This window comes from Symphodus melops, assembly GCF_947650265.1.
Source record: "Symphodus melops genome assembly, chromosome: 6".
NCBI classification, from domain to species: Eukaryota; Metazoa; Chordata; class Actinopteri; order Labriformes; family Labridae; genus Symphodus; species Symphodus melops.
This window is the reverse complement of record NC_136696.1, coordinates 7,392,821-7,420,495: the sequence shown is the minus strand read 5'-3', so window position 1 is coordinate 7,420,495 and position 27,675 is coordinate 7,392,821. Positions and strand designations below refer to the sequence as shown.

The following is a 27,675-nucleotide window of genomic DNA, read 5'->3' as shown; positions in this document are numbered from 1 at the left end:
TTTAAAGAGGTTCTGACATGTTTTTGTGCCCCTACTAATAATAGCGCCAACAACAGCAGCAGACAGAAGATGGTGTCACCCATAGGTACCTAAACCCCAGAGAGCTAATTTGAAACATTCAACCCAGATATGCTATGAGGCTAATTATTTTTCAATTACCATGTAAACAGTTCCAAGCCTTTTGAACTGACAATAGTGCGTGGCCTTTTCAGTTTGTTTATTTGACTCACGCTGTGCAAGACGTGAATTTTATGTTTTGTTGCTCGAATGAATTACATCCGACCCCACAATGTGCCAAATAGTGTTCTTTTGGTAAGTGAAGCAGCACAAAGCTGACTCAGCCAGCCTGACTGCCACAGGAAATAAAAAAAATGTTGTGAAGAAGAGATGGCAACAAAATAAATTACATTTGAATAATGTGTAACATATTTTACTTTAATTATAAGAATAACTGGGGCTATAATAAACTTCACGCAATAAATTCCAAATGTAGGATAAAGATTTTAACAAAAAAATCATAATGGCATTTAAAACATTTCTAAAAACATTAGAAATTGTGAACACATCAGGAAATTTATTCTTTGAAAAAACTGGATCCCCTCAAACAATTCTTGTTTTCTATAACTTTAAGTATAAAACCCAGTGAACATATTAGCAGACGGGAAACTTGCATGTTGAGGAGGAAAATTAATCAATGTTTTAGTACTATAAAATGAAGTATTTTATTGTGTGGAATATTTAAACTTACACTTTCAAGAGCTACAAGGTATGTTAAAAAAAAAAAAAGAAGTTAAACATAGAAACATAGCCTCCGTAAACAAAACAGTACAATTTGGATTTTTAGTCGTCAGTTCTTTGTCTTTTGTGCAATTGTACCCTGTCTGTGTTGAGAAATTGTTCCATTTTAGAGATCTGGGCTCTGAAGGAGTGTTGGTCTTCCCTGACTGGAAGCATGTGGGAGACCTCCCAGTCTTTTTCTAAACTCGGACCTGGAGCTCTGCCATCCCTAGTGTACAGAGAAACAACCAAAAATGATAGTGTTACTACTCTCAATACAGAACAAATACTAGATTTCATATAGTGTGTAATGTACATTTTGCAGTTGCATCAAGAATTTGAAGGACTTTGTGGACATCATGACTGTGTATGTGATCATGCTTGCTCTCACAAACAAAAGTGTATCATGTATGTACACAGGAATACATTGCAAAATCCTTGTCAAATTTTCTTGATTTTTTTCTGTCTTTGCAATACATCAATGATACAGGACCACATCAAAAGATGAATTAGCATGATCCACAACAACTGTTGTTCAACATGATTTTTAACAGTACCCTTCACACATTGCGTTTAGTTAATGAATTAGGTTTTTAAAAAGTTTCCCTCCTGAAACAGCCCCGAGTGCACTATAGCATAGTTTGCAATGCTAAGCAATCAAGTTTTTGTACAGGAACAAAATGAGCTTACACTGGGGTGGTCTGCCATAACAGTCTACTGACTGTGTGGGAGAATGAGGAGACCGGGAGTGAACTGATGGATGAAGTAGCTCTGCTCTCCTGTGTAAAAAAAAACAAACACAAAAATGTAGTTAAGTTATCTAAATTGGCTTTATTTTTGTCTCTGAGATGGATCATTAACCAATGAACGTACAGGTAGATAAAAGCAATGGGAACAGTATGCAGCTCAGAGAAAGTAGCCAGAACAACACTGATTCCTGTAACATTATCAATTAATCAATCTTTATTTGTATAGCTTCAATTCATAATAGGTGTTATTTCAAGACACTTTACCAAAAGCAGGTAAAGGACCTTACTCTTTGTCTGTTAAAATTATAAAAGAGCAGGTGAAAAGACCATGTTCATCGTTTTGTTTACAAAAAGCAGGTAAAAGACCTTTTACCACATTACAAGTATGCAGAATCTAGTGCAGAAAAAAGGTGCTTCGACCGTTACAATTTTTGCAACTATGCAACCAAAGATTTTTCTTACACTTTTGCAGCACTATGATCTTATCAAATAGTGAGTTTGCAATGAAAAAATGAATAAAAAAAACAACCCAAACAATGGAGAAAGTCAGAAGAGACAAAAATGAAGTGCATTTAGACGATTGGTTGTGTAATTATGCAGTAAAAAGAACTATTGCTTGAATTTAATTACCTGAACAAACTGATGCAGGATGGAGCCATCTGACATAGCTATGGGGCTGACTGTTCTCTCAGCAACACCCCAGTCAAGAGCTGGCCTAGAAGAGGACTCAATATCAAGCAGTGTTTTATTTGCTAGATTCTGCTTAATTGCTGATGATGCATCTTTCTCATGGCTTGAATTGACAGATGGCTTCCAGTCTGTCTCCCAGTTGGTTGCCATTGCATCTCCTGCATCTTCTATTAGGTCAAATTTCTTGTGACAGTTGTAAGTATTCACTTCAGCTCCCATGGCAACGTCACTTACATTGTTTCCCTCAATGCGAATGTTGGGCTGAGCTTCCAGTTTATATGCATTAGAATCAACACCATAATCTGTTAATAGCTGTGCACGGTCCTTATCTTGGGTTTCCTGAATTTGGGATAACGCCTGTGTTTCAACCAAATGTCTCACTAATGCACATTCTTCATTCAAACCTGTTTCAGACATTTCGTCTTTTCTGTTTGTGTTGTAAGGATTAATTGGTTGTACATGAACTGTGTCTGTTTCTGACTCTTGAATACTGACACTACAGTCCAACTGGGCCACTAGTGATGCAACAATGGCCTGTGAGCTATGTGGCTGATTCAGTGCTTCAGACACTTTATTTGAGATTTTTCCTGCTGATTTATGGGTTGAGTCACATTCCTGGATTTCCTCAAGCAATGGCCAACTTAAACTCATCACCTGAGTGTGGGACATAGCATCTTGAGCAAAACTCTTGACCTCATCATGGCAGAAGACTTTTTTAGAGCAGTCTGATTGCACACAGGTAGTAAATAGTGTCTTTGCATCCATGAAGGTAATGCCCTGCTGTGGATTGCTCTTTTCTGTAGTTGTGTACGAAGTCATCTGGGCATCTGTCTGGTTTTCTGGCATGTGAAGCTCAGATTTTTCTCTCTCCTCTGCTCCATTTGTCATTTCTGCCTCTTTTGTATCTCTAGTGGCTATTCCAAGTTGTTTGCTCTCTCCCACATCCTCTGCTGACTGCTGGCTATGCTCTTTTCTGCCTACTCTATCTGCTCTTTGGGTACTGATCAGTCCTCTCTGTAGTCCATCAGTTCCGCCCTCCTTCACATCTTCTCTGTGGGCTTCTTTTTTGCTATACTGCTGCCCACTATTACTCTCCTCTCTGTCTTTTTTTCCTTTTTTCAAATCATCAATCCATCCCTGATTTTTTTCAGTTTTCTTCACTTTAACACTAACATCTTGGCTTAGTGAGTCTAAAGATTCCTCAATAGACCTATTGCCAAGGCATGATGCAGTTGACGCATCTTTTACACTGCAAAACCCAGTTTTGCTAATCTGCAGACCCTCATCAGAAACAGAGGTAGAAGAATGAAATAAATCTGACCTGACATTACAACCTCTCTTACTTGTGCTAACATTTAAGTGTTTGTTTGATAAGCTGCAAGCTGTCCCATTAGGACTACTGTGGTTTTCGGTGTTAGTGGAGGCCAGGTTCTGCAGAGTTGGTAGGTCAGATTCAGAGATGGGTTCATGAAGAGTTTCCTTCCCTATAATCTGCTCCTCTAAAGTGGGAACGTGCTGGCTGTTATAAATGATGCTGTGGCTGCTGTCTGTCTCCTGTTCAGAGAAAATATGTCACATTCTTAGGATAAAAAGTTGATTTTATTACACATTAAACAAACAACAATACCAAAAACCAGGAGGGTAACATCCACTTAGCTAAATAAAGCTAAGCTCACCTGAAAAAGCCAGGCTGAAACTCGCTCCATCTCCCAATAAAACCTTAAATTGTACCACTAATGCCATCCAACCATATCTGCTGACTCAGGACAGGCTTGCATAGTCTCATTGTGTGCGTGCACCTGGTCTATTTAAGAAGCTCAAATGAACTGATGAATGAAAAGAATGTCTGATTTGAAAAACACCTACTGCAGACTATCAAACGCAGATGCACTGCATTTTATTGATATATGCTATTGTAGCTGAACCAGCAGTTGTTCATCACTATTCTTAATTATTACATATTTATGGTTTTAGTAATTGTATGTACAGACTGTAATGATTATTGAACTGGACATGCTTTACTGATGGATAAATAAATATTTAATATTTTGTTACTGTGTCAGATCACTGCGAAGTCCGAGGCAAATTTCCCATTGGGAAATTAAACATCTTCAATTAAACATCTCTTTGGCCAGAAAATATGTTTAAAGTTGGAAAGTAAAATCCTAAAGCTTAGTCTCTGTTTGCATTAGGGATGCTCGATATTGGCTTTTCTACCGATATCCGACATTGTCCAACTCTTAATTTCCGATACCGATATCACCGATACCGATATATGCAGGCTTTTTACATCAAAACTGTTAGGTAACAACAACATAAAATATCTCCTGTGGAATTAACACATTATGCCTAATTTTATTGTGATGCCCCACTGGATGCATATGTGAATGAAACATGGCTTTCCAAATGTACACACTGAGAAAAATAAGAGAACAACTTAAATTATGGAAAAAAGTGCCATATTTATTTAGTGTTAGAGAGAAACCTCAACAACAAACAGCCTCAAACAACACCACAGACAATATAAAAAAAAGGAAGAGGCATATCTTCAGTCTATTAGTTGTAAACAAACATAGTCAATGAATGTCTGGCCATAACTTGTCAAATAATATACTCAAACTAGGCTCAATCTCTTTTAAGAGTAACAAAATCCTCTCTCCTGATGCCTCCGGTACTCCAAAGGGCATCCTTTCTGGGACATGACTTCTCCTAGGTATGCATGCACCTAAAGAAAGAATAAAAAAGACAGGGAATAAATGTATAATAGAATTCCTCCATTTCTTTAATAGAATTTCTATTATTTATTTTTCTTTGAAGCACTGACTGCCAAATGGTTATTGTATTCATTGTATGTAATGTATATTTTTAATGTGACACACTCAGCACAGCAGATTAAATTTAGTTTGATGATTAAGTTAATCAATTACTCACCTGCGCTGTCTCGCTTGTAGGTGCTTGAGCTGCAACTTCATTCTCTGCAAGGATCTCTCTCTCTCATATACTTTATTAATCCCGCGAGGGGAAATTCGGTTTTCACTCTGCATTAATGGAGAGGTCTCAGAGTGAGGGGGCTGCCCACAGCGAGCGCTCCAGAGCGGTTTTTGGGGTTCGGTGCCTTGCTCAGGGGCACCTCGGCAGGAAGTGGACTGGCACCTCTCCAGCTACCAGACCAGTTTCCGGACTTGGTCCGTGCCGGGACTTGAACCGGCGACCCTCCGGTTCCCAACCCAAGTCCCTACAGACTGAGCTACTGCCGCCGCCGGATTTCTTGGTACATGTCCCGCAGGTTCGAGCCTTGTTAGGTGGGCAGTCCTAGTCCTCCCGGCCTGGGTCATCTGCACTTCCACCTGCAGTCTCTCCATTGCTGCCACATTGTTTTTTCTCAGTTGACTCTTTAATCGACAACTGTGTGGTTTTCTTCGGTTTCGGCTTCTTTTCATCACTTTGCTGCGCAAATGTAGCAACTCCGCGTGATTCTTCTTGACATGGGTTATTAAAATTGATGTATTAAAGGAAGACACCTTGTTTCCTCCTCGCATAACCGACGCTTTGCAGTCATTGCAAATTTATTGTCCGTAGTTGACACTTGGAAATAGTTCCAAACCACGGACACCTCATTCACCGGGTGAGCTAACTTGTTAGCTACGAGTCTAGCCTGTTGTATTTGTTGTTGTTAACGTCATCACGCGCCCATAAACGTCTCGTGCTGCGTTCATGCAGACTCGGAAATTCCAATATCGGTTCCAATATCGGTTGTAAAAATCCGATACCGATATTTCCAAATATTACATTTTTAAGTCAATATCGGCCGATATCGGCCCTCCGATATTATCGGACATCCCTAGTTTGCATATGTTCTTTTTTTGGATAATTTCTTATGATTCTGTTTTTGTAGTATCACAAAAGCAAACATTACATGTTCATGTCAGCGTCTTTACCTTCAGTCCATTTAAATGCTGAGATTCCAGCGAGAGTTTGGTGCGTTTATGATTCATTTTGTCATCAGCCTCTCGCACTACTTGAAGGTCCTGATGCTGACTTTTGATGCGATCCAGAAACACAGCCTTCTGAGAAATACAAAAAGACAAATTAAAGGCTTGATCACCTATTTCAGATAATAACTATGAATCATCAACATTTTTCCTTTTTATAACATTACAAACTAACCTGACACATGTTTTTTTAAACACAGAATGTCAGTATGTAATATTATAATTATGCCCTTTGTAGGTTTTTCTCCTACTTCTTTGTTCCAGCTGGTCTTTGAGGATACGGAACTCTCCATCAAATGGGCAACCTTGTTTTCCATGGCCTTGCTTTTCTTTTGCATCAACTCATGTTCCTGCTTCAGGTCCTGCAATAAAATTAATCACCTATAGGATTTTTAATGCAACACTAAATTTTTATGTGCTTATTTAACATTAATTCGAGTCTTACACAGGACAGGGGGACAGAGGGCTCCTTTCTAATACAAATCAGAAGGCTCTTGTCATTTTAAATAATGAGTTTAATATATATATATACATACATATATTAATCGGTGAAGTAAAATTAAAAAAAGGCATACACAAACTTAAAAGTGAATAAACTATAAAGCCATGAATGGATAATAAACACTTCCGAGTATAATTCAGTTGCCATACTCACTATGTATATGTCGTGATACACCACACTCACATTTCCAAGGAAAAATAATGGAAGTAATTTATTTCTGTCCTTGTTTAAAATTTCTATTATAATTTTAAGAACCCTAAAACATGCCTGATCAGAGAGGGGCCAATAGGTAGTGCCGGGTTTTTACCTGCAAAACATAATAACATACTCTATTGTTTATGCCTTACTCATTCTGAATTACGCTGGCCTTAATAATAATTAAAGGACGGGGCTTACAGATATTTGCATAAAAGAGAATATAAAAGGCTGGAGTTCGGAGTAGCAAGAATCTAATCTATTTATCCAATATGCTGTTGTTATTTTGTTCCATTTTTGAGAAAGAAGTCACACATACTTCTCAGAAATGTAGCTACAAATTCCTTCACATTGCTGATAATACTCAATTTTATTAGCCATCTTACACTCCGGATGATTATACAATTTGGTTCTAAACGCTTGACATTCAATGGTGTCATTTAAACTTGAACGCATTTTTATTTGAGAGATAAAATTCAATTGTGTTCAATCAATTGTGTTATGTGATATAGTCCTGATGTTTGATCAGTTGGGGTATTACATACTGACAATAAACAGAAACAAAAATAATAATAACTACGAGTTATACATTTTCAAAAATCATTCTGCAGTTGTCTACTTATAGACTGGAGGGAGGTAGTGTAACTGCTGGAGAGCGGCACTTTCATTTTTTTTTTAAATTCTTGTTTTCTTTTTATTCCTTTCCCTCCTAAGAGGGAGGGAAGGTATGGTCTACCATTCTTAGCTTCACCATCCTCCACATTGCCATGAGAATGCAATGCGGCTCAGTGCCCACTGAAAACAAACGAAAAAGTTTGTGTGAATTGCAACTGGCTGATTCACTTCTTAAAGCATGCTGGGATACCAATTCAAATTAATGTTGTCAGTTCAGGTTTATGTATCAAATAGCATATCACCATTTCTCTTCAATTGGCTTATTATGCCATCATGAGGAAGAAAAGCTGTAAAAAAAAGTGGTTCAACCAGCTTTGTTTGCATTGCTAAATTTCCAAGCGTACTTTGAGAAGCAAATCAACAGCTGCAACACACAAGCTAATATACGTGCACAAAAGGGAGGTAGTGATTGCAGTCCAAAAGACATTTATGGGTGTGCAGGGGAAGGTAGCATGGGATGGCTGTCTGGGTTGATTTGTATACATTGCGAGCATATTTTAGATTGTTCCATAACAACTGTAACATGACAAAACATTCTGCATCCCTTGATGTAAAGTCTATCAATTATCTTGTGGTGTAGCTAGTATAGCTACACTAGAAGTTAGTGTTTTACTATATGTACGTCTTATTCCCTTTTTATCTAAAACTGAAACTGTTTCGTCTGATATAACATATTTTGGAAGTTTTTTGTCAGAGATGAGTAGGAACATACATGACAGCATAAGAGAATAATATAAGGATTAGATGAATAGAAAACGTGTATAGGAGTAAATGAGTGTTTCAATATTAAGTCTAAGCTCATGTAAATATGTACACTTCATAAAGTTTTATCTAAACACTAGTAAAGAATCAAATACTGACCTGATAGTGCTGTTTATATGTCTGCAGCTCCTTTTCCACTTTGCTGGCTGCCTGTGTCTGACTCAAGAGAAGTTGCTGGGTATGCTGCAGCGATCTCACCACCTCCTACACGAACATACAGGTATGTGAAGTATGTGACTGACAAAGCTTGGTTTAAGCTTAAGTAAAATCTATTTTAAAAATGACGTGTTTCGTTTTATACTTCGGACAGAAAAGTATCTTTCAAAACAGCACTCAAAAAAATATATTGAGAAAATATAGTCAAAATAGTGCCCCCTTGAGGTTTCATTTATATTTTCTAAGTTCATACCCGTTTATCTTCTCTTAATGCTAGATTTTCTTCCCTCATTTTCCTGATGACTTCAGTTTCCTAAAAATGCAAAAGAAATACAGAAAACTATATAACTATTATTATCTTTGTGGCATATGGACTTTTCAAGAAAAGGAGTCTGATTTTGATGTGAAAGCTCAGAATCTCAGTATGGGTTATTTACCATGTTGAGTTTCTGATACAGTTGCTGTAAACACCTCTCTGTTCCTGCAGGAATTTGGGTCTTGTCATGTCTAAATATTGACATGTTGGTTTTGATCAGCTTGCTACTTACTTCATCCAACTCCTAAGAAAAGCAGCATACATTTGATGATTATCCAAGTTGTTCATTTTAAATACCATTAAATACACATTTTCAACAGTTTTGTCTAAATATTCTCTTGAGGCAATATCTTTGGAGTCCATCAATTTTATTTGCTGTGAAACAACAAAATATTAACCAAGGGCGGGATGTTTGAGAGAATAAGCATTCACAGACAGATAGTTGTAATTCAAATATGATGAAATCTTGACTTAAATATTAAAGCAATTTTTGACATACCTTCTTTAGTGACATAATGGTTGATATTTGTTTTCCACTAGTAGAAGTCAATTTTGTATTCATCTTCTTGGCCTCATCAACTACAACAATTACACAAAGCCAGATAACATTAATTCAAGATAAATTTGTCCAAATGTAAATATTATTGTCACAATAAATATGACTACAGATTGAGATTGCAATGGTTATCTACACTGTGAACATAGCAGAACATTTTCCCTTATTTTTAAGTAACACAGTTGCTCCACAAAATAGTGAGACACACACATTTAAGTGCAGAGTATAATTTACTGAGTGATCCATATGATGTGCAAGATGTATTATATAGGCAAGTTTGAACTCAGCTGGGTTTTAGCATAAAACAAATATTACTGATAATATTTAATAATTCATCTCCTTAGTGGCTGTCTGAATCCCAAAGATAAATGGCAGCACTACACAAAACGTCAATTCAGAACTCCCCCCTAAATAGACTATTGAAGTAGAAAGACCTGCCTGGTTCTTCTTCTAAACTGACAACATAAATCTACAATGATCAAAAGAACTATAAATGTTAATTGGCGGCAGTATACATGGATCGGTCCGATGTGTCCTTGGGCAAGACACTTTACCCCCTTGCTACGTCAGGGGCGTATGAATGGCCATATAACCAGCCATCGGTGTGAATGGGTGTGAATGGGTAGGTGTGACCTGCAGTGTAAAAGCGCTTTGAGTAGTCAGAAGACGAGACAAGCACTATACAAGCTCAAGTCCATTTACCATTTTACCATATCTTACCGTTCTGTTCAAGTTTCTCGTGGGCCTGCTTGACCATGTTACACTGCCTGGACAGAGCACTGAAACGTTTCTCAACCTCTCCCAGCTGGATCAGGTGGCTGTCCTTTGACCTGCTCTGCAATGCTAGTTTCTGTTCCTATGCAAAAGAAACAAGAAACAAAGAAATGAGAGCCTTCTAAATGTTAAAATACCCTTTAACTAATAATTCTCAAAGCAGTTGCCCAAAATTTTGTAAAACATTTAATAATCATTTTTGTAATGACAAAATGCTTTAGAAAAACAAAGAAGCTTCAGGTGCCACTTGGTTAGTTTGTCCGAGCTAGAATTAATACAAGGAGTAGAGGTGGAACGCTAACCTGGCTAGAGTTAGTATTAGCTAGAGTTAGCGTTAATCTATCTAGAGGTTAATCTATCTAGAGATAACATTTTGTTGTAAAATTGGACTGTTTTTATGAACTAACTTCTGTAGGATAAAAGACCGTTTTATTCTAGACAGTTTGGAAACATAAACTTGTTTGTTGGATTAAAAAAATTAGATTATTCTGTTATGAAGTGAACTTGTATCCGTTAGCTATTTCAGCTGCTTCCAGTCCTTCTTCCAAGCTGCACTAATGTGCACAAAACTCCTGAAACTTCCTGAAATTTGCTGCAGGAGTGAACACAGTCAAGTTTTTTACTCCGACTTTGTTTGACTTGGCATGAATTGTGCGACCTTTCTGCACTTAATGAACTTGCATCATTATGTTTTCTGTTGGACACTATGTTTTTCTCCCCTTATGTCAATATACATGGAGTACTAATAAACATGAGCCTCTGACAAGATCGCCCCTTTCGCTCAATGTGCCTGTGTATTGTTTGTTTTTTCACTGCATTTTGACCTAAATCTGTAACTAAGTTAATTATATTTTTATAAATTGAACCACATCTCTTGCCTCTTAGTGAAATAAACCAGAGTGTCTTATAAATTGGTGTCGTTAAATTCATGCATTTCCTTGGGAGAAATTCCAAAACCCTAACCCTTGCAGACACATTGCCACATATGGAATCTAAGTATGTACACCATTGTGCGCTTCTGCTCAATCAGCTTTTTACGTGTCGCTCTTCTTAGCCTCCTGAGACTGACCCTCCTGTACTGTAAACTGTGAATGTGAAATGGCAACTCAGGAGGATTTCAAGGGCAGCTTGCAGAGGTTTTGCCAGAAAGTCTCTAAATTTCTAGAGTGTCAAGATGATGTTGAGATGTTTTCAGGAGTGCATGTGTGAAAACAGCTTTAAAATACAAAAGGGAAACTTTCTGTCAAGTGATTCAAAGGAAGTGACACACAATAATCTAAGAGTACGCCTCAAACTGCCATTGTCTGTATCCTTCCTTTTCCCAGTCCCTTCCCTCTCTTTAATTCACACTCCCACTCGTCCCTCTCTCTAAAAACCAAGCTTCATTTGACTTCCTCTGCAGAAGCGCTGTTATGTGGTGATGGTTAAAAAGCTATTTGTAGTTGTGAAACATTTGCATGTTTTTGTCTCTTGTTGTAGCAGTTTAAAGTATCAAACACTCCAGTATTGCTCATAAAGTCCATCATTCAAACTTATCTTTTCTTGGCACCACTACAGTGTAAAATATTTCTCACACCCATCAATCCCTTGTAAAAAAAATGTACGAGTGGAAAAAATAATTACCAGCTCATTTGCTTTCTTTTCCAGATTGTATTTCAGCATCTGTCAAAAAGCAGTCAAAAAAAACTAGGTGAAAAGTAGTTCAATATCTGTAACAGCATATGAATTTCATTTCATCCATTTATTTATTTGAATTAAGACAATGCATATTCATCAACATGTCAGCATAAAGCAGCAATGTAAAAATGCCGGAGGTAGCACAATAGCTCATTTTTATCCGTAGTCCTAAGACAGGTATAGTGAACATTCAACAAGACAGATACAAAAGAGTACATAATTCACAAGACATCACACATTACAAGTAGATCATACAAGTTACATATCGGTTAATATGAAGACTTTAAGATCCAAGGAAAGGAGCAGATAATCTAACTGTGCGTGCATGTCTGGCTAGTTTCAGTGCGGTTTTAAATGTTGAATAGGTGTCACAGTTTCTGACATGGGCTGGTGGCCCGTTCCATGTCTGTGTGCTTCTGATAAACCCCACCATTTGGCCTAATTTAGTTCTGTGCCTTTGAACGTTGCAGTCCCCTCTGGTCAATGCTCTGGTGTTTACTCGATTACTCCCTTTTTTTTAACTTATAAAATCCATCAAAGGAGGAGGAGCAAGTTTATTTAAAACATCCATGAATATCTGATAACTATCAAATCCAAAATGTTATACTTATTTAAGATGTTACATAAATGATACTGTAAAGGCTTTTTGTCCAGAATCTTTAACGTTCTCTTGAAGATAGACTTTAATGGCTTAAGGACTGTCTCTGAGGTATTTGACCAAGTGGTATAGCAGTAATTTATGTGGCTGAAAATCATGGCATGCATATAAACCTTTGCCGATTAAAACATTCAACTCAAATAATCATCAACAGTATCATACTTCCTATGTATTAATGTGAGTCTGACTCAGACTGATTATGTGCACTATTTTATTTGAATGAATCAATTTGCATTCCATTAATAAATCTTTCCTGAATTGATTTTGGTTTGGTTTTACAGACATGGAAAATTATTCATCAGAAAATTCAGCACACACAATCACACTATTCTCCAAGGATCGATTAAAATAACCTTCATATCCCTTCTTCTGTCATCATAGAACTCAAACATCTAAATTATAGAACCCAATACACCAAGCATAAATCTATTTATATTCATACAGGGGAATAATGCCTGGATACTGGAATAAGAGAAACATTGTGAGTTTCCCATGATCATTGATGAGTTTTTCAGATAAATTATGTCAGCCAAATTGTCACAGGTGAGGGTAGAAAACAGGGAGGGAGGACCCAATTGCAGGTAAAACAAAGGAGCTGATTTATTTAAACAAAAGCCAAAAAATGTTCGAAAGCCACAAGGTGAAAAACAAAGTGAATCCAAATAGCAGAACAAAAGCAAAACAAAAACTTACTTCAATGATAACACAAGTTACAGACTAGACAAAGACTACACATGACACTCAACCAACAAACTACAATAAACTGAAGGAGGGAAGAAACACAGAGACTAAATAGACCAGAGGCCTATACTACGAAGCGAGTTCAACATATCCAGGTTCTCTTTCGATTATCTGGCTTGACAAACCCTGACATACGAGATCGTGATTATCGGTCCTACGATGCCAGTTATCAACCTGATCCATCAACCCAGGGTTGCCAAGAGCGCGTTCACGTAAAAGGGGCAAAGTTAGCGTCATTTAACCTATCACAATCTTCACCGTGTCTGCCGTCAACAGATGGTCATATCTACAAACGTTAACAAAACCTAAAAACTATATTAACGATATAAATACGTTAAGACAAACAGGCTGCAAAGAGACACAGCTGCAGGAACAAATGCAGGAAGGACAAAAAAAAGTAAAATCTGCAGCTTATATTTGTCCCATCGTTAGTTCACCTTAGAACTGACTATAATAACTTGTTTCTTCTCTGAACTGAATGTGTTGCTCTGACTCTTTTAAGCGGAGAGAAAAAAAGTTTGAGAAGTTATATGTAAACTGCAGCTCTGACCATCACAAACAGTGAGAAATTAAACATTAGTGAAAATACAATTCAAAGCCACAAGAAAATATTCATAATTGTTCATCTTAAATTAAAATGTTCCGGCGCTTTCTTCAGTCTCTGTTGAAGGATATCAGTGAAACATAATCATTAACTAAATGGACTACAGTCTAATGTAAAATCATGCGGGACACAAAGTGTCCTTCCCCCTCTCCATCAGCTCCGGGAGCTCCACGATCTAAAGATCTGATTGGTCAGTGGGCGGAGATTTTCAAAGTTTGATCTCTTATCTCCAACATAACCTGCTCCGGAGCAGGTTAGGTGTTCAGCATCCGTAACCGTGGTGATATACCCAGGTAAAAAGTAATCGACCCTCGTAGGACTGAAAACCCAGAGTTAACCCTGAAGTTACCTCGCTAAGCTCAAATCCTGTTTCGTAGTATAGGCCTCTGGGGTAATCAGACACAGATGAGACTAATACGACAGGTGAGGACAATCACGGTAATAAACACAGGAGTGAAACACACAGAGAGGCAGGAAACACTGAAAACTACAAAATAAAACATGGAATGCTGAAGAAACAGGGAGAGAAAGCAGAAAACAGAGAGGCACAGGGGGAAGACATTACTAAATAAAACTGGAAACACTGAAGACTAAACACTAGACTAGGAACCTTAAACCTAAGTAACACAGGAAACAAACTTACAGATAAAATCAGGATACAGGGAAACACACTAGGGGAAAAAAATGAGAACTAAAAAAACTATGAGAGAATTGATTTAGCTTTATTTCAGATTTTTTCTTTTTAAGTCTTTGCGTTTGAGATGCACTTATACTTAATATTTGATCAAATCAAACAAATTGATATTAAAAAATATTAATAAAAAAGTATTTATAAAGAAAAGTATTCTTTTATCATATGCGTATGTAGCACCTAGATGAATTTGTTTGATAAATTAGATTCAGAGTGTCAGATTAAGAAACACATCAGCCAGCCTGCTCACAAATACCACCAATTATTGTCAATGCAGATGTTTGTTTACTTTTGGCAATAACTGTTTTGAAAAAACTTCCATTGCCCAAGGCTTGATGAATGACTTTAATACAAAATAATAAGGCATACATTTTAAAATCAAAGGGCCGTAAATTGTGTATTATATTAAGGTATTATTTGCCTTTTTAAGCAGTTTCAGGCAAGGTATTTACTAATATTAGACTACTTTTATGAATTCTTTAGATTTAACGATGGATCAATTGAACAACACTAATGGAAACAAAATTGCAATAAAGCAAACTGTCATGACATGGCAATTAAATCACTTTAAGGCAAACTCTCATTAATGGGGAAATGCGTTAAATTAAATGAATCCACCAGACCGCGCCAAAGAAATTCACACATGGGGCCTCACTTTGGGCAAACAGTCTATTGTCTTTGTTACCCAGCTGGGCTGTTAAAGTGCAGCAGACCATGGGGATGGCTATATATCAATTCTGTGGTGTCATCCTTAAAGATTAACACTCTCACAGCAAGAGTAGGTCAAGCCTGTGCAGTAACACCTTCTAGCCTTGACTATCGAGCATAAGCATTATTGATTAGTCTTTTTTAATAGCTTAATGCAAATAACTAATAACCACACTTCTGATTTTCAAGAAAGATGACACAAAAGAGAGAACATTGATGTTGTGTTTTAGAATGAAAGATTAACATTGAGAGAAGAAGATGTTCTTGCTTTAAGTACCTGAAACGACTTCATTGCTTCTTTTAAGTTGATAATTTCCTTGTCTTTTAATTCAGCACTGATCTGGAATATCCCCTGCAATTTCAATATGAAAAAAAAAAAAAAGACCACGAGTGGCAAAGAAAAGAATAGCAGAGCACATTTACTTCACCACTTATAAGATCAGTTGAACAAAATGATATTATAAACATATGGGGGAATTAACTCTTCTTACCTTCTCCTCCTGAATGTTACTTATTTTGGCCTGGAACTTCAGAGATAAATAAATTCAGATGGTTGTAATGCAATGTTAAAATCAATACACTGTTAACATTTAATAAAACATACCTGCTTCTGTACATTCATGAGTGCCTCAGAATGCTGGCTTGTCACTGTTTCTGTTTGATGTTGTAGGGATTCCTGTCACAAATACAATCAAAACAATGATAAAAGGAACACCAACAAACAAGGGGTAGAATTTAGAAGTGTTGGATTTGTTAAATTTAAAACAAGATCATATTATCTTGTGAATGTCAATCCAATACCAAAGTAATGATCCTGATGTGAAGAAAAAAGCCAGCAAGGCCCAGCCATACCTTTTCCCACTCCAGCTCCTGGTTCTCCAAAACAAGTTTACTGATCTGATCCTCAAATAGTGTCTTTGCATCCTAAACCATGAAAAGGAAAAAGTAATATTAAAGCAGATTCTCAACCAATTTTGCGCAGAGAAAAAAATAACATTCAGAGTCAGGAGTAATTACCAATAAGACAAATCTGAAATAGGAAAACCAGTAAATTAAAATAACAATTCAGTAAATTAAGATCGAGCAATGGCTGCTGCATTTGATGACAACAGGCACAGAACAAGGTAAAAACACAATTTTGTTTTATTCTTCAGCCAACTAACTCAATGTAGTTGAGCTAGAACTAACTTCAGCAGTATGTTTCTTTTGTTAATTTCTTTTTTAACCACACTGAAAAAGAGGCACATAAGAAGGGAGGTGATCTATGTGGAAAGCCATGCCTATCCTCCCTCTTTTCCCAGAGAAGGAAGGTAAAAGTCAATTGCTTTCTGTATTCTCACGACTTTTTATGTGCATGGGGGAGCTGGTTTACTTGCTGAGTTTATTTTAAAAGTCCCCATTAAACCATGCTAGAGGGATGGCATCTCACCTAAAAAAAGATTGCAATAAAGAAAAAACTGTTCATTTTCCACAGAGGAAAAGTTTTTCTGTATCGATGTGTTTGTTTGTAACTGGGTATGCTTTTGAAGGAATTTTAAAGCTTCATCAAGCTTATTAATCCATAAACATACAAGGGACCAACAAAAAAAAAAAAATCAGCTTTGGACAAAGAATACAAACATTTACATTTCTGATTTTTTATAAGATTAAATATAAAAATGAACTACATAGTTATTTGCCATGGCATTTTATCAAAGCTTTATATACTATAATACATTGATGGTTTGTTGTAAAGTTAGGATGATGTAAAAATGTTTTACATATTAAAACAATGTGATAAACATTGCTAAACATTGAAACCCCATATTTGCTTGAAAGCAGCACAAAGACAACACTATTCAATTATTTGAAAACAATCACATTCTGTTTTATTACATTTTAAACAGCATCCACACTTTTTAGGAATTGTTGTTGTATCTGGGAATGAAAATATTTGAAAGATTTTATTAATGCACTACTATCTCCATTTAGAAGCTAAGAAAATCTAAAGAAAATCAAGGAGTATTTTCCTGTTGGTCACTCCTAGTGTTCTTTGGATCTCCTTTGTTTCTCATCCACGTCGAAGTGAGCAACAGAAACCAAAAAAGAAATGAGGTGGTGTAGCCCTGCTTTGCACAGCGTCACATAACGGACACTCTGATTGTAAACAAAGGAATCAAGCTGTTTTTGTCGCTGATGTTTGACTGCATCACATGCTGTTATGACAATATTTATCTTGCTCTGAAAGCTCTATGCACACTCCTTAAAAAATGTTCTCTGCGTGTATGACATTTTAGTATGACATAAACAGGGTTTTTTTTGTTTTAAAGAAGAAAATAAAAACAACTGTAATGTGACTTGCTCAAGAAAATATGCACATCCTTTTGCTTCCATCTCCAGCCCATAAAAACACAACTCCAAACTGCTACGCTGATAAAAGCAGCGCCTTAGGGCAAGCGTACTTATAGTATCTTATATTTGTGTCCTGGTTAACACAACTATAAAGATAAAAAAGTAATGGCAACAACGACCAACATCCCATTCGCCCACCCTACTCCTTAAGTACACATTCAATGTGATGTTGAAAGTACTTGCTTAAGGGTGTATGTGATCATTATATTTCAAAGTTGTGGATCAAATCTAGCTGTGTCCTGTCTAGATGTTCAAACAGACCAGCTGGTTAACTTGATGAACTCAGTATATAGTCCTTGTTTATTTAAATAATACTTCCCCTTGAAGTTTTTTCCTAGTTTGATCTGGAAATTACCCTCTGCAATAACGAAGGATTTGCTCGACCAATCCTTTAAATGCTCCTGGAGGAACAGAGGAGGCATCTGGATTATGATGATGGGAAACACAGGTGTATCTGGCTGTGCTAATCCAAGAATAAAATATATTATACTGATAACAGAGAAGCAATAATAGAGGTAAAGGTTTTTCATTCAGTTCGTTTCTAACCGCCCAGGCCATTGGTATTTCTAATATGCCATTCTAAGGAGTTTGAGGCAAATTTTATAGGAATGGCAAGGGGTTAAAAAAAGAAAAGCTATTTTTTATTCCCAAACTATGTCTTTAAATATACTTTTCTCTCTCTCGCTATATATATATATATGATAGCAGCTGTACAATAGGGAGACATAACAGTATTTTAACAGTATTTTAAACAAGAACCAAAATGGGGTCACACAATATATTGACAAATCTGGTGAGTAGCTAAGATTATAATGCAGGGAAATTCCAAACATTGAGATCAACGTAATGACCCTGCAAACTGAATTTGCAGACTCTTGCCAGCTGGATTTACACTTATGATCACCCTGACTCTACTCAGACGTTTTACTAGGGTTCTAGCAGGAAAACATTGATATAAAGTCAGGGCTAGCAAATTTGACAGTGTTCAGGATATTTGGACGTCAGAAAATTGTTCAAATGCATGGAAACAGAAGTGAGAGGAACGACTAGACATGTTAGCATCATAAAAAGCACCCATAAGTTTTTGCTGCAGATGGATTGAGGCAGTAAGTCAAAAAAAATTGAACCTTTTAAAGCTACAGTGTACTCAAGCTGAATTTAAGTTGCAGTGCTGTTTTTAAATATGAGTTTAGTTAATGCAAATAGAATAATTTATTTAATTTATATAATGAGTATTGAAAATGTAAAACTGTAACTCAGTAATGGGTAGTTATTTGGGAAAAAGAATAAAAGATTTCACTTTGATTTTTTTGTTTAACAGTTGTCAAACTGAATGATTAAGTCTTCTTTTACATTGTCTTAGTTTTAATATATTATTATTTTGGAGCAAAGAAATAACCATGATGAATCATATTTGCTTAAAACAACAAAATTCCATAATGAACACATTCATTTCTACTCAGGACAAATACAATTGTGTTAAACTCTAGGGTGAATTCTCAGCAATCTGCTTAACAGGCTTATAATTTTTCTTTGGAAATTAAGAAAGAAAAGAAATAGAAAGTTTAATTGACATAAAATCAATAAAACTTTTGTATTGAGATAAACTAAAGAGAAAGGGGTATTGATTCCACAAAACTTCTGTCTGATGTTTAACAGTATACCTGCTCTTTTCTTTTAATTTTTGGGGGTTGCAAAATGATTGTTGGGATAGGGAGAAAAACATTCCATTTTGTGTTGTCATACATAAAATGTATTAAATGTTACAATTTCTCTTAGGCTATACAAATCAACAAGAACATCCTTTGACCGGTTCTTTGGTGAATGGGTAAAAAAAGAGGGGAATACAATCTGCTACTGGTCAATTATATTTGTGAAGCACAGTAATTAGGCTTTATCGTTGTTCTTTCCGCGAGTACCGGTACTTGAAATTCCCACAGTAATGGATTTTCCTTTTTTAAAAAAATACACATTACTAGCAGATGTTTGTACTATACCCTCTGAATTTGCAGCTCCTCAACAATTTCAAGTAGAAGGGTTTTAAATTCCAACAACTGTAGTAAGATGGTGCCTCCACTTTCTGTTTGACTGCGATTGCTGGAGAAAGACAGCTCCTTCTCAAGCGCTGGTGCTTCTTTCTGCAAACACATTTTTTTTATGGTTAAAGTTTTTAATAATTTACACAAACGTAAAAATAATATTGCAAACTTTATAACCCAAACTAAAAATAGGCTACACTAAACAAAATACATTGCCAAAGTCATGCTATTCTAAAAACAAGAAAAAGTACAAATATATTTTGCCAAAAGGACATTTCTTACCTTTAAGTTTATACTAAAGGTTTTTTAGTCAACTTAATCAGAAAGTAATACAATAATTGCCAATGTTCCTTGCCTTCCTTTTCCACTACTGACAGAAGACATTACTCACTGCTGCATGTGTGCTGAGTGTCCCAGAGTCTGCACAGAGATCCATTGAGTCTTTTCAAGGCCGATCAAGGTCCCACCAGGCCTCTGCTGACAGTTAATCAAATTTTTTTTAGTTTTTATTAAGAAAAGGTTAATTGAATTGGCTGTTTAATAAGCAGTAACTGTCTGCAATTTGACTCACACTCGCTTATAATTACTTCCCTTTCTATACTTTTGACTGCTAAATGATTTGATAATAATAACAGGGTAGCACATTAAAGACTGAAATGCTGCATAATCACTACCATCTAAACTAATGGCTTTTAAATTGCCATAAGGATTTTTTTTCTTTGTTTCACACCACCCCATTACTGTGTTAAAGAAACACATAAGCACTCTTGGTAAAAAAAAAAAGAAAAAAAAAAGGAACTGGCCCATTGACACTAATAGGGGTCAAAGCAATAACATTGCCTGGACAAATTGTGCTGTCAATGCTTTTTAAATTATCTAGGTTATATAATTTGACCTGTGGATGGTCTGGTAACTGTCTGCCTCCTCAACATAACCAGGAAACTGAGTGACACACACCTAACACGTACCTCGCAGAAAATATGACTATTTAAGGGGGAGGTCTCCACTAGCCACTGATCTCTTAATAGAAGAGACCCTTTTCCCATTTAACTTGCACTGGTGTAAATCATTTGGGAGAATTAAATGATCCCTGCTAGAATTGGCTACTATCATAAAATGACAGTGTCACCTCGGGCTGAGGAGGGAGGTGAGGAGAGAATGTGTAAATTTGAGTTAGTGTGTCATAGTGATAATGTAAGTGTCTAACATTTGCTCATTGTGAATGTGACTGTGTGAGAGAGGGAGTAGATCGTCTTTATTTTCTTTTTTGAGTATTAAGTTTAATAGGTATCAACAACCAACTATGACCCACGAAAAAGACCAATTATATGACAACTTCTTTCAACCAACATGAGTTAAGTAACATAAAGCACTAAGAAACACAAAATTAGTTAAATCATAACCCTTATATTGTAAAACAAGTGATCTTCGCAGGCGCGTCTCACCTATGGGTGTTGCAACAGCAGCAACACCTGCACTTTCACAAAAACAAAAATTCCTCCTCCTCACTTTTTACGAAGGGATTCATTGTTGAAAACATATTGGTCAACTAGAAATGACTGAATGGCAAGCAAGCCTATCATATCCCAGCCATTTGACAAACCCACAGTTCCAAGCAACAACAAAGAGTTAACAGCAGAGCACCATGCAGGAACGGAGCCTTAACCAGTCGTAATACGAGGACAACGTATAAGTATGGAAACAGATTTTACCTATTTGAGCGAGGTAAAGTTATCTTTTGTAATTTCGTCCTGTTGCTTGACGTGTCAGCTAGCATTTTTAATTCAACATTAAATAAAAAATGATATGCAGTTAGTAACTTCCCTAATTTTTAAGTGCCGATATGACAGTGGTAATCTTACTCAGTGCAAGCTGATGTAACGCATCTCTAAAACACATTTAGTCATCTCTTCCACTTTTAGCTGATACTTCATCTCTTCCCATGAAGCTTGAGTAGATTAGTAACATTTAGCAATCTAATGTTGTCAGTGATGGCTCATATCTTTATGAGTTTGACTTCAAATTTTTTTTGCATCATAAAAATTTGCTATGAGTATAAAACACGTTTAATGTAGCCGCAGCTACCTGCTCCTCTCTGCTGCATTCTCAGTCACACACACACACACACACACACACACACACTTTATTTTGGTACATTTTTAAATTTTAAAAAATTAATTCAGATGTACCAGCTTGTACCAGTGTAATTCAGATGTACCAGCTTGATAAATGCAGCAACACAACACTGTGCTGTAATGTTAACTGACTTTAACACAGTAACACTCGGCTGAGGCTGACACATGGTTTATCATGATCTTGCATAGTTATTTCAGTAATCGATAAAAGTTGGCTGATTTAAAATAGATGTGAGACATGTACAGTTGTGTTAAAAATAATAGCAGTCAATACTGGGCTGCAGCAGTATCTGCATTTTTCATTACAAACTTAACTATTTACCATATCAACTGAAAACATCTTAAGGATTTAGGCTCCCCGTGAATTACTGAACTAATATTTAGTTGTATAATCGCGGTTTCTGAGAACTGCTTTACATCTGTGTTGCATGAAGTCGACAGGTTTTCCAGCCCACAATGATTTGAAAACATTCCACAATTCATCTGCATTTCTTGGTTTTGCCTCAGAAACTGTATTTTTGATGTCACCCAACAAGTAAGGCCTGGGGATTGCTCTGTCCATTCCATAACTTTAATTTTGTTGGACTAGAACCAAGATGCTGCTCGCTTACTGATGTGTTTAGGGTCATTGTCTTGTTGAAACACATTTCAAGGGCATCTCCTCTTCAGCATAAGGCAAAATGACCTCTTCAAGCATTTATTATATGCAAACTGATCCATGATCCCTGGTATGCGATAAATAGGGCCGACACCATAGTAAGAGAAACATCCCCATATCAAAAATTTACCACGCTCTTGTGTTACTTTAGACAAAATGTCCACTGTTTAGGGTTTTTAAAGTCACCTTGTGTTTGTTGGTTTTCTTAGAGAAGTGAGAGAAGAGAGGCTGGTTCAAATTGAACAAACCAGAAGGTTTAATAAAGCAAGGAAATATGATGCAGGTACCAAGGGTGTTGTCCCAGCTGGGGGTCTACCTTGCTGACTTGCAGGTTAGCTACCAAAACCAGAGGATAGACAACAAATGTAGAAAGTCACAGGATTATATAGTTGCAGTAAGGTGCCTCCTCTAAAATGTTTGTGCGCTGTGACAGTAGAAGTTTTGGCAGAGGTGGGGTGATGTTTGTGTGTTAGATTAAGACAGTGTCCTTGAAAAGTTGTACACAATAGTCTACTGCAAGTTTTAGAGCAAGAGAGGAGAGGTACATTGGCCTAAGAAAATAGCTTTAACAGTACAGTAATTTTGGTAAATGTTATATACCACTTACAAACACTGTTATAAAATTAGAACAGATCAGTATATTTTTGTAATCATTTTTGCATAAATCTCTTTAACAACTTTTCTCCTGCAGAAAACTACCAAATGTTGAATCATTTTTATGATTTTAACCTTTGAAATGCCAGTTTGAGTATATAACGCTAATTTTTTTTTTTATATGAAAACACTGTTTAGAAAAGACAAAAATGTTATTTTCCATATTACTGGGGGATATTTTGTCAAAGATTATCCAAAATATTGACTTTGATAAATTGTTTTTTGTAGCATCAGATTTAAAATGTATTACGCTCTTGAGTCATTATAAGACAAAAATGTCTTTCTCTTTGAGAAAAATAGTTATGTTTGATAGTTCACAACTAAAATTTTCAATGTTCCTTATTATAGGCCTATGCATAAAATATTAGTAATTTCATAGTTTTTCCTTTCGTTATTGGCCTTAGTAGGCTATTTTGAGAAAGCGTTTGGTTGTGTGTGTCTGTGTCGCCACATCAACACAGAAGAGTAACGTTGACACAGAGGAGTAATGGTCAACACAGACGAGTAGCCAATCATTGCATCAACATCGTCTGCACGAACAGATACAGCCACCAAATACAGTCCTAGCCATCAAATATTTGTAATATGGAAAATAACTGGGTTTTTTTAGCATCATATAATCAAACTGGCATTTCAAGAGTTAAAATAATAAAAATGATTGAATGTTTGGTAGTTTTGAGCAGGAGATAAGTTGCTTAAGAGATTTATGGAGAAAAAAAGTTTTTAAAAAAATGTCAATCAGTTCTAATTTTATAGCAGTTTTTGTAAGTGGGCATTTTTGTCCTTAATGGCTCCTTAAACATTTAAAGTGATGACTGAGGGTTAAAAAAAAAAAAACATTTTTCAGTTTCTTATTGCTCAGCCTTAACTTTCCTTACATTTATGTGCTTACAGTCGAATCCAAAGTGGTTCCAAAGGTTTATTTAACACTTTTTTCCCCACATGGAATAAAAACTGGACATGCAGAGATGAAGGCCTCGCCAATGTACAAGTAAGCTAGCATGCTAATCTATTCACTATACCAAAATAACATCGCTTGTTCATCTTTTTGGAAATGAAAGCGGTTAAAGATATACTTAGACCTACTATACCTTTGGGCACAGTTCACCAGGCACACAAAAAATGTAACTGCAGCCAAATGTGTGTCCTGCCTTGACTTGACTCTTTATTTCTGTCACACTTGGTTATCCAGCAATAACGTTCGCCACGTAGTAAAAAAGCGCGAGGACGAAGAGGCCCTGTAATATGGTGCATTCAAGTGGTGTCGCACACATCGGAAAAATAGTTTCCGATAAAAACAACTCGGAGACCCGGAAAGAATTAATATCTAAACACTGTTTAAAAATCGTGATCATTATTGAAAGTACTTGAGCCTCTTCTGCTTTTCCTAAATCACACATGGTTAATGAAGCCGAGTTTATTTAAAGTTTGTTTGTTTTTTTTGTTTTTTAAATAAAATGTTTTAATATGCTTTTTAACTTATGACATGCCTGTCTCTGGTCTGCTGGAACACTGCAAAGTATTGGTCACAGTTAAAGAATTCAGTACCAGTAGTTAGGTTTATAGCTAGAAATGAAAAAGGCTTAATTTCTTCTGGACCTACTGTCAACAGTAGTAGATAAACAGCTTTCAAACTTCCTCAACACTAAACATTTGTACCAATACGCATAGAAAGATACACATGAGGGTCCATTTCCATTTTATTTAATCACAGTATTGTCAAATAGTCTGGCATTTTGGGCTATTTTCTCAATCAAGAGAGGACGGTAAATGCTCAGGGGACGAGTCACACGTGTTTGTAGATGAGGTCTGAATCTGAGGGGAACCTTCTGTAATGAAGGAAAACAATCTTTAAGTTAATTGCAAAGTATGTATTTCATTATGATGTTTATGCCATAGACCCCAAAAAAGATCTGTATGGTTCTAAAGTTTCCTTTTTAAATAAGTAAATGATAATATTTTTGTTGCTCTTCATAAAGATAGGCAAACTATTTAAGAGGAAAAACAAAAGAGGATATGACAGCTGGCTTAGGTATAGACCAGCTCATAGTTTTTCTGCTATAGGCCTAGACTACCGGGGAACTGGCATCTTGAACTCTTATCTCTCTCTCTCTACTTCTTTCTCTCTCTCCCTGCTTTCATATGTTATTACTGCATGTCATTATCTTTAAATTTACTAACCTCTCCTTTTTCTGTGAGCACCTGAGCTCCCTTAGGTTCCTTGGGATTGTTGGTGAGGAAGGTCTGCCCTAACAACTTCTCAGTGTTATTTATTTATCATTGTTCTACTTTTGATTTCTTTGTAAAACTTAATTTCGGCTACAACAAAAAAATAAACGTTTTGCTGCTGTGATGTTCATTTATAGTCTCCTTGTCTGTGCTTTCATTTAAGACAACCTGTTCTTTGATATTACAATAAATTAACTAAACATTAAATGATAAATTACAATAAATGATGTGGGCTCCATCTGATCGTTTTCTATAAGTCTACGATAATATAATTTACTAGGGAAAAATAATCTACATAAAGACTTTTACAGAATGTATTACGTAGATTAATTATAAGCCGTTCCCCCAGGATGCTGCTGAGAAACCATGGTAACACACACTTCCTGTTTCCACCTGAGAGAGTGAAGTTTGTCCCAAAGCCTGCTGCTGTATTTCTACCCTACACCTGGATGGAGGGGACTTCATTCAGCTGCGAGTGTGACTTCTGACGGAGTGCACTCCGTCACGGAGGGGAATGTGTAGGGGTTGGTTTGAAAAAGGCCCTATGATTCTGTAATACTCCACCTTCTTATATAACGTTAAAGCACTTTAACCTAACAGAGAAATACGTCAGGGACATGTGCAACTCATACAAGTGAAGTGTCCTCTCTCTTCACATCTGCAGGGAGCCTAGGACAGGGACAGACAGACGCACAGAACCTGTTTATGCTGTTTTTGGTTTTGGAACTAACTTATGTTACATTCAAAACAAAATATTTTAAGGTCGCCTTTATAGTAGCTTTATAAACTTTAATCTCTGAAGTGGAGACACATAAAAACCTCTAGTAAAAACTCCCTTTAGACACTAGGTGGCAGTATTTGGCTGTTGTTTAGGTTTGTTACATCCCCGGATTTCTATGGGACGTATGGAACAACAATAATTAATAAAATTAGGATCAATAAGAATGGAGACTAGAAATTTGTAAAAATAAATAAATAGTAAAAGTAAGGATTTATTTACAATAATAAATTACTAACAAAAACCAACTGCACTTATTCTCTTGCAGCCTGATTAACAGGTGAGTCCAATTATCCACACGTTGAGAAAGGTGGGCGGAGCACCAACCTGCAATAGAGAGGGAGGGGAGAGACAACACGCCACAACCCATAACACCTCCCCCCATAAGATAAAAATTTTGTTTTGGACCTAGCATTCATCCAAATACACTACCAAAAGACCAAATTATTCACTTTAGCAGATACACAATACAATAGGCTGGTATCTACTCATACAATGCAAAAAAAAAAATTCTTATCTCACGCAGGGGACAGGGCATCAGCCACCAGATTGTCAGCCCCTTTCTTGTGTTTAATCTCTATGTCGAAACCCTGAGTGCATAGCGCATCAACCACTGGTTGTGATTGTACAGCTGGGCCCAGAAGACAAGTGGGCTATGGTCAGTGTACACTGTCACAGGGGTACCTGATGCTGCATATTCACATTTCTGAACATGGCACAGAAAAAGGTTCTGATTTGTGATGCTCCTGGCACAGTGTAGCAGCAAGGAACGGTTTTAGCAGCAAGGAACGGTTTTAGCAGCAAGGAACGGTTTTAGCACCCCCCCTCTTACATCACATGTGCAACATAAGTAAAGGACAACATGTACAATTCCCAAGGTCTGAATATATTTTACCATATCTAAAACAAAAATACTTTCATGACTAACAGCCGTCTTTACATGGGTTTGCATATGAGCCAAGACATAAGCATATTCTCCACGTTTCCACAAATTCTATATTTGTGCTGTGACCCTTCTGAAATCGTAATTTCTTTGGTTCTGTTGGCCTCTTTCCAGATGTTGGATGAAGCTGAGAGCAAATAAAAAAGCAAGCAAAAATAATAGTGTTTAAGATTTTTGGCATAATCCAGCAGTTCTGGTGTGCACCCAAAGAGCCGCGTAGCTTTCACTTATGTAGGGGGCTACATAAGCCCACTCAACCGACTGACTTTACTTTAAAAAGGACCTACAATTTCTACCCAACTAATGACACAAAATAAACACACTGTGCTCATGAACAAGTCCTAATACTGGTATGACACGTTTAAGTCAACATCAATCTGATAAACACAATTAGGAATATCATTTTATTTATAATACATTGATATAAAAGACCATGCCAGGCCAGTGCATTAAATAAACGGTTTAGAGGGGATTTTTATACAGACACAAACAAAACTTGTAATGGTTAATCTGTGTATAATAAAAAGTTGTTCGCTGGCTACAAGACACATTAGATACTATCTACTTTAATTAATGTTGGCCTGTTTTAAAATTCGCATTCAAGTAAAAGTTATAACTATATATG

At 36.4% G+C, this 27,675-nt stretch overlaps 1 protein-coding gene across 5 annotated transcripts; it reads right to left on the bottom strand.

Annotated features, from left to right (window-relative positions):
- Nucleotides 1–414: 414 nt before the first annotated feature.
- ccdc73 (coiled-coil domain containing 73) lies at nt 415–24,329 on the bottom strand. 5 transcript variants are annotated; one of them, XM_079346185.1, is made up of 18 exons: nt 24,192–24,328; nt 20,045–20,130; nt 19,612–19,752; nt 16,076–16,147; nt 15,828–15,899; nt 15,715–15,750; nt 15,501–15,575; nt 11,768–11,806; nt 10,091–10,226; nt 9,314–9,393; nt 8,936–9,058; nt 8,752–8,811; nt 8,442–8,546; nt 6,460–6,570; nt 6,155–6,283; nt 2,157–3,770; nt 1,468–1,556; nt 415–1,006 (listed from the first exon to the last, which is right to left on the bottom strand). In XM_079346185.1, the coding sequence occupies exons 2-18, from the start codon at nt 20,087–20,089 to the stop codon at nt 841–843; spliced, it is 3,093 nt and encodes a 1,030-aa protein (XP_079202311.1). In that variant the 5' UTR covers nt 20,090–20,130; nt 24,192–24,328; the 3' UTR covers nt 415–840. The 5 variants fall into 5 exon arrangements, with proteins under 5 accessions (XP_079202311.1, XP_079202310.1, XP_079202312.1 ...); XM_079346184.1 differs by having other exon boundaries at nt 20,045–20,127; XM_079346186.1 differs by having other exon boundaries at nt 15,715–15,744; nt 20,045–20,127.
- Nucleotides 24,330–27,675: the final 3,346 nt, after the last annotated feature.

Excerpts from the sequence above, each read along its gene's own strand:
- ccdc73 (XM_079346185.1), bottom strand. The coding sequence starts at position 20,089 with ATGGATCTCTGTGCAGACTCTGGGACACTCAGCACACATGCAGCA. Across the intron at positions 15,576-15,714 it reads GTAACATTCAGGAGGAGAAG|GGGATATTCCAGATCAGTGC; the intron begins GTAAGAAGAGTT and ends TTGAAATTGCAG. Across the intron at positions 6,284-6,459 it reads AGACCAGCTGGAACAAAGAA|AAGGCTGTGTTTCTGGATCG; the intron begins GTAGGAGAAAAA and ends TGTATTTCTCAG.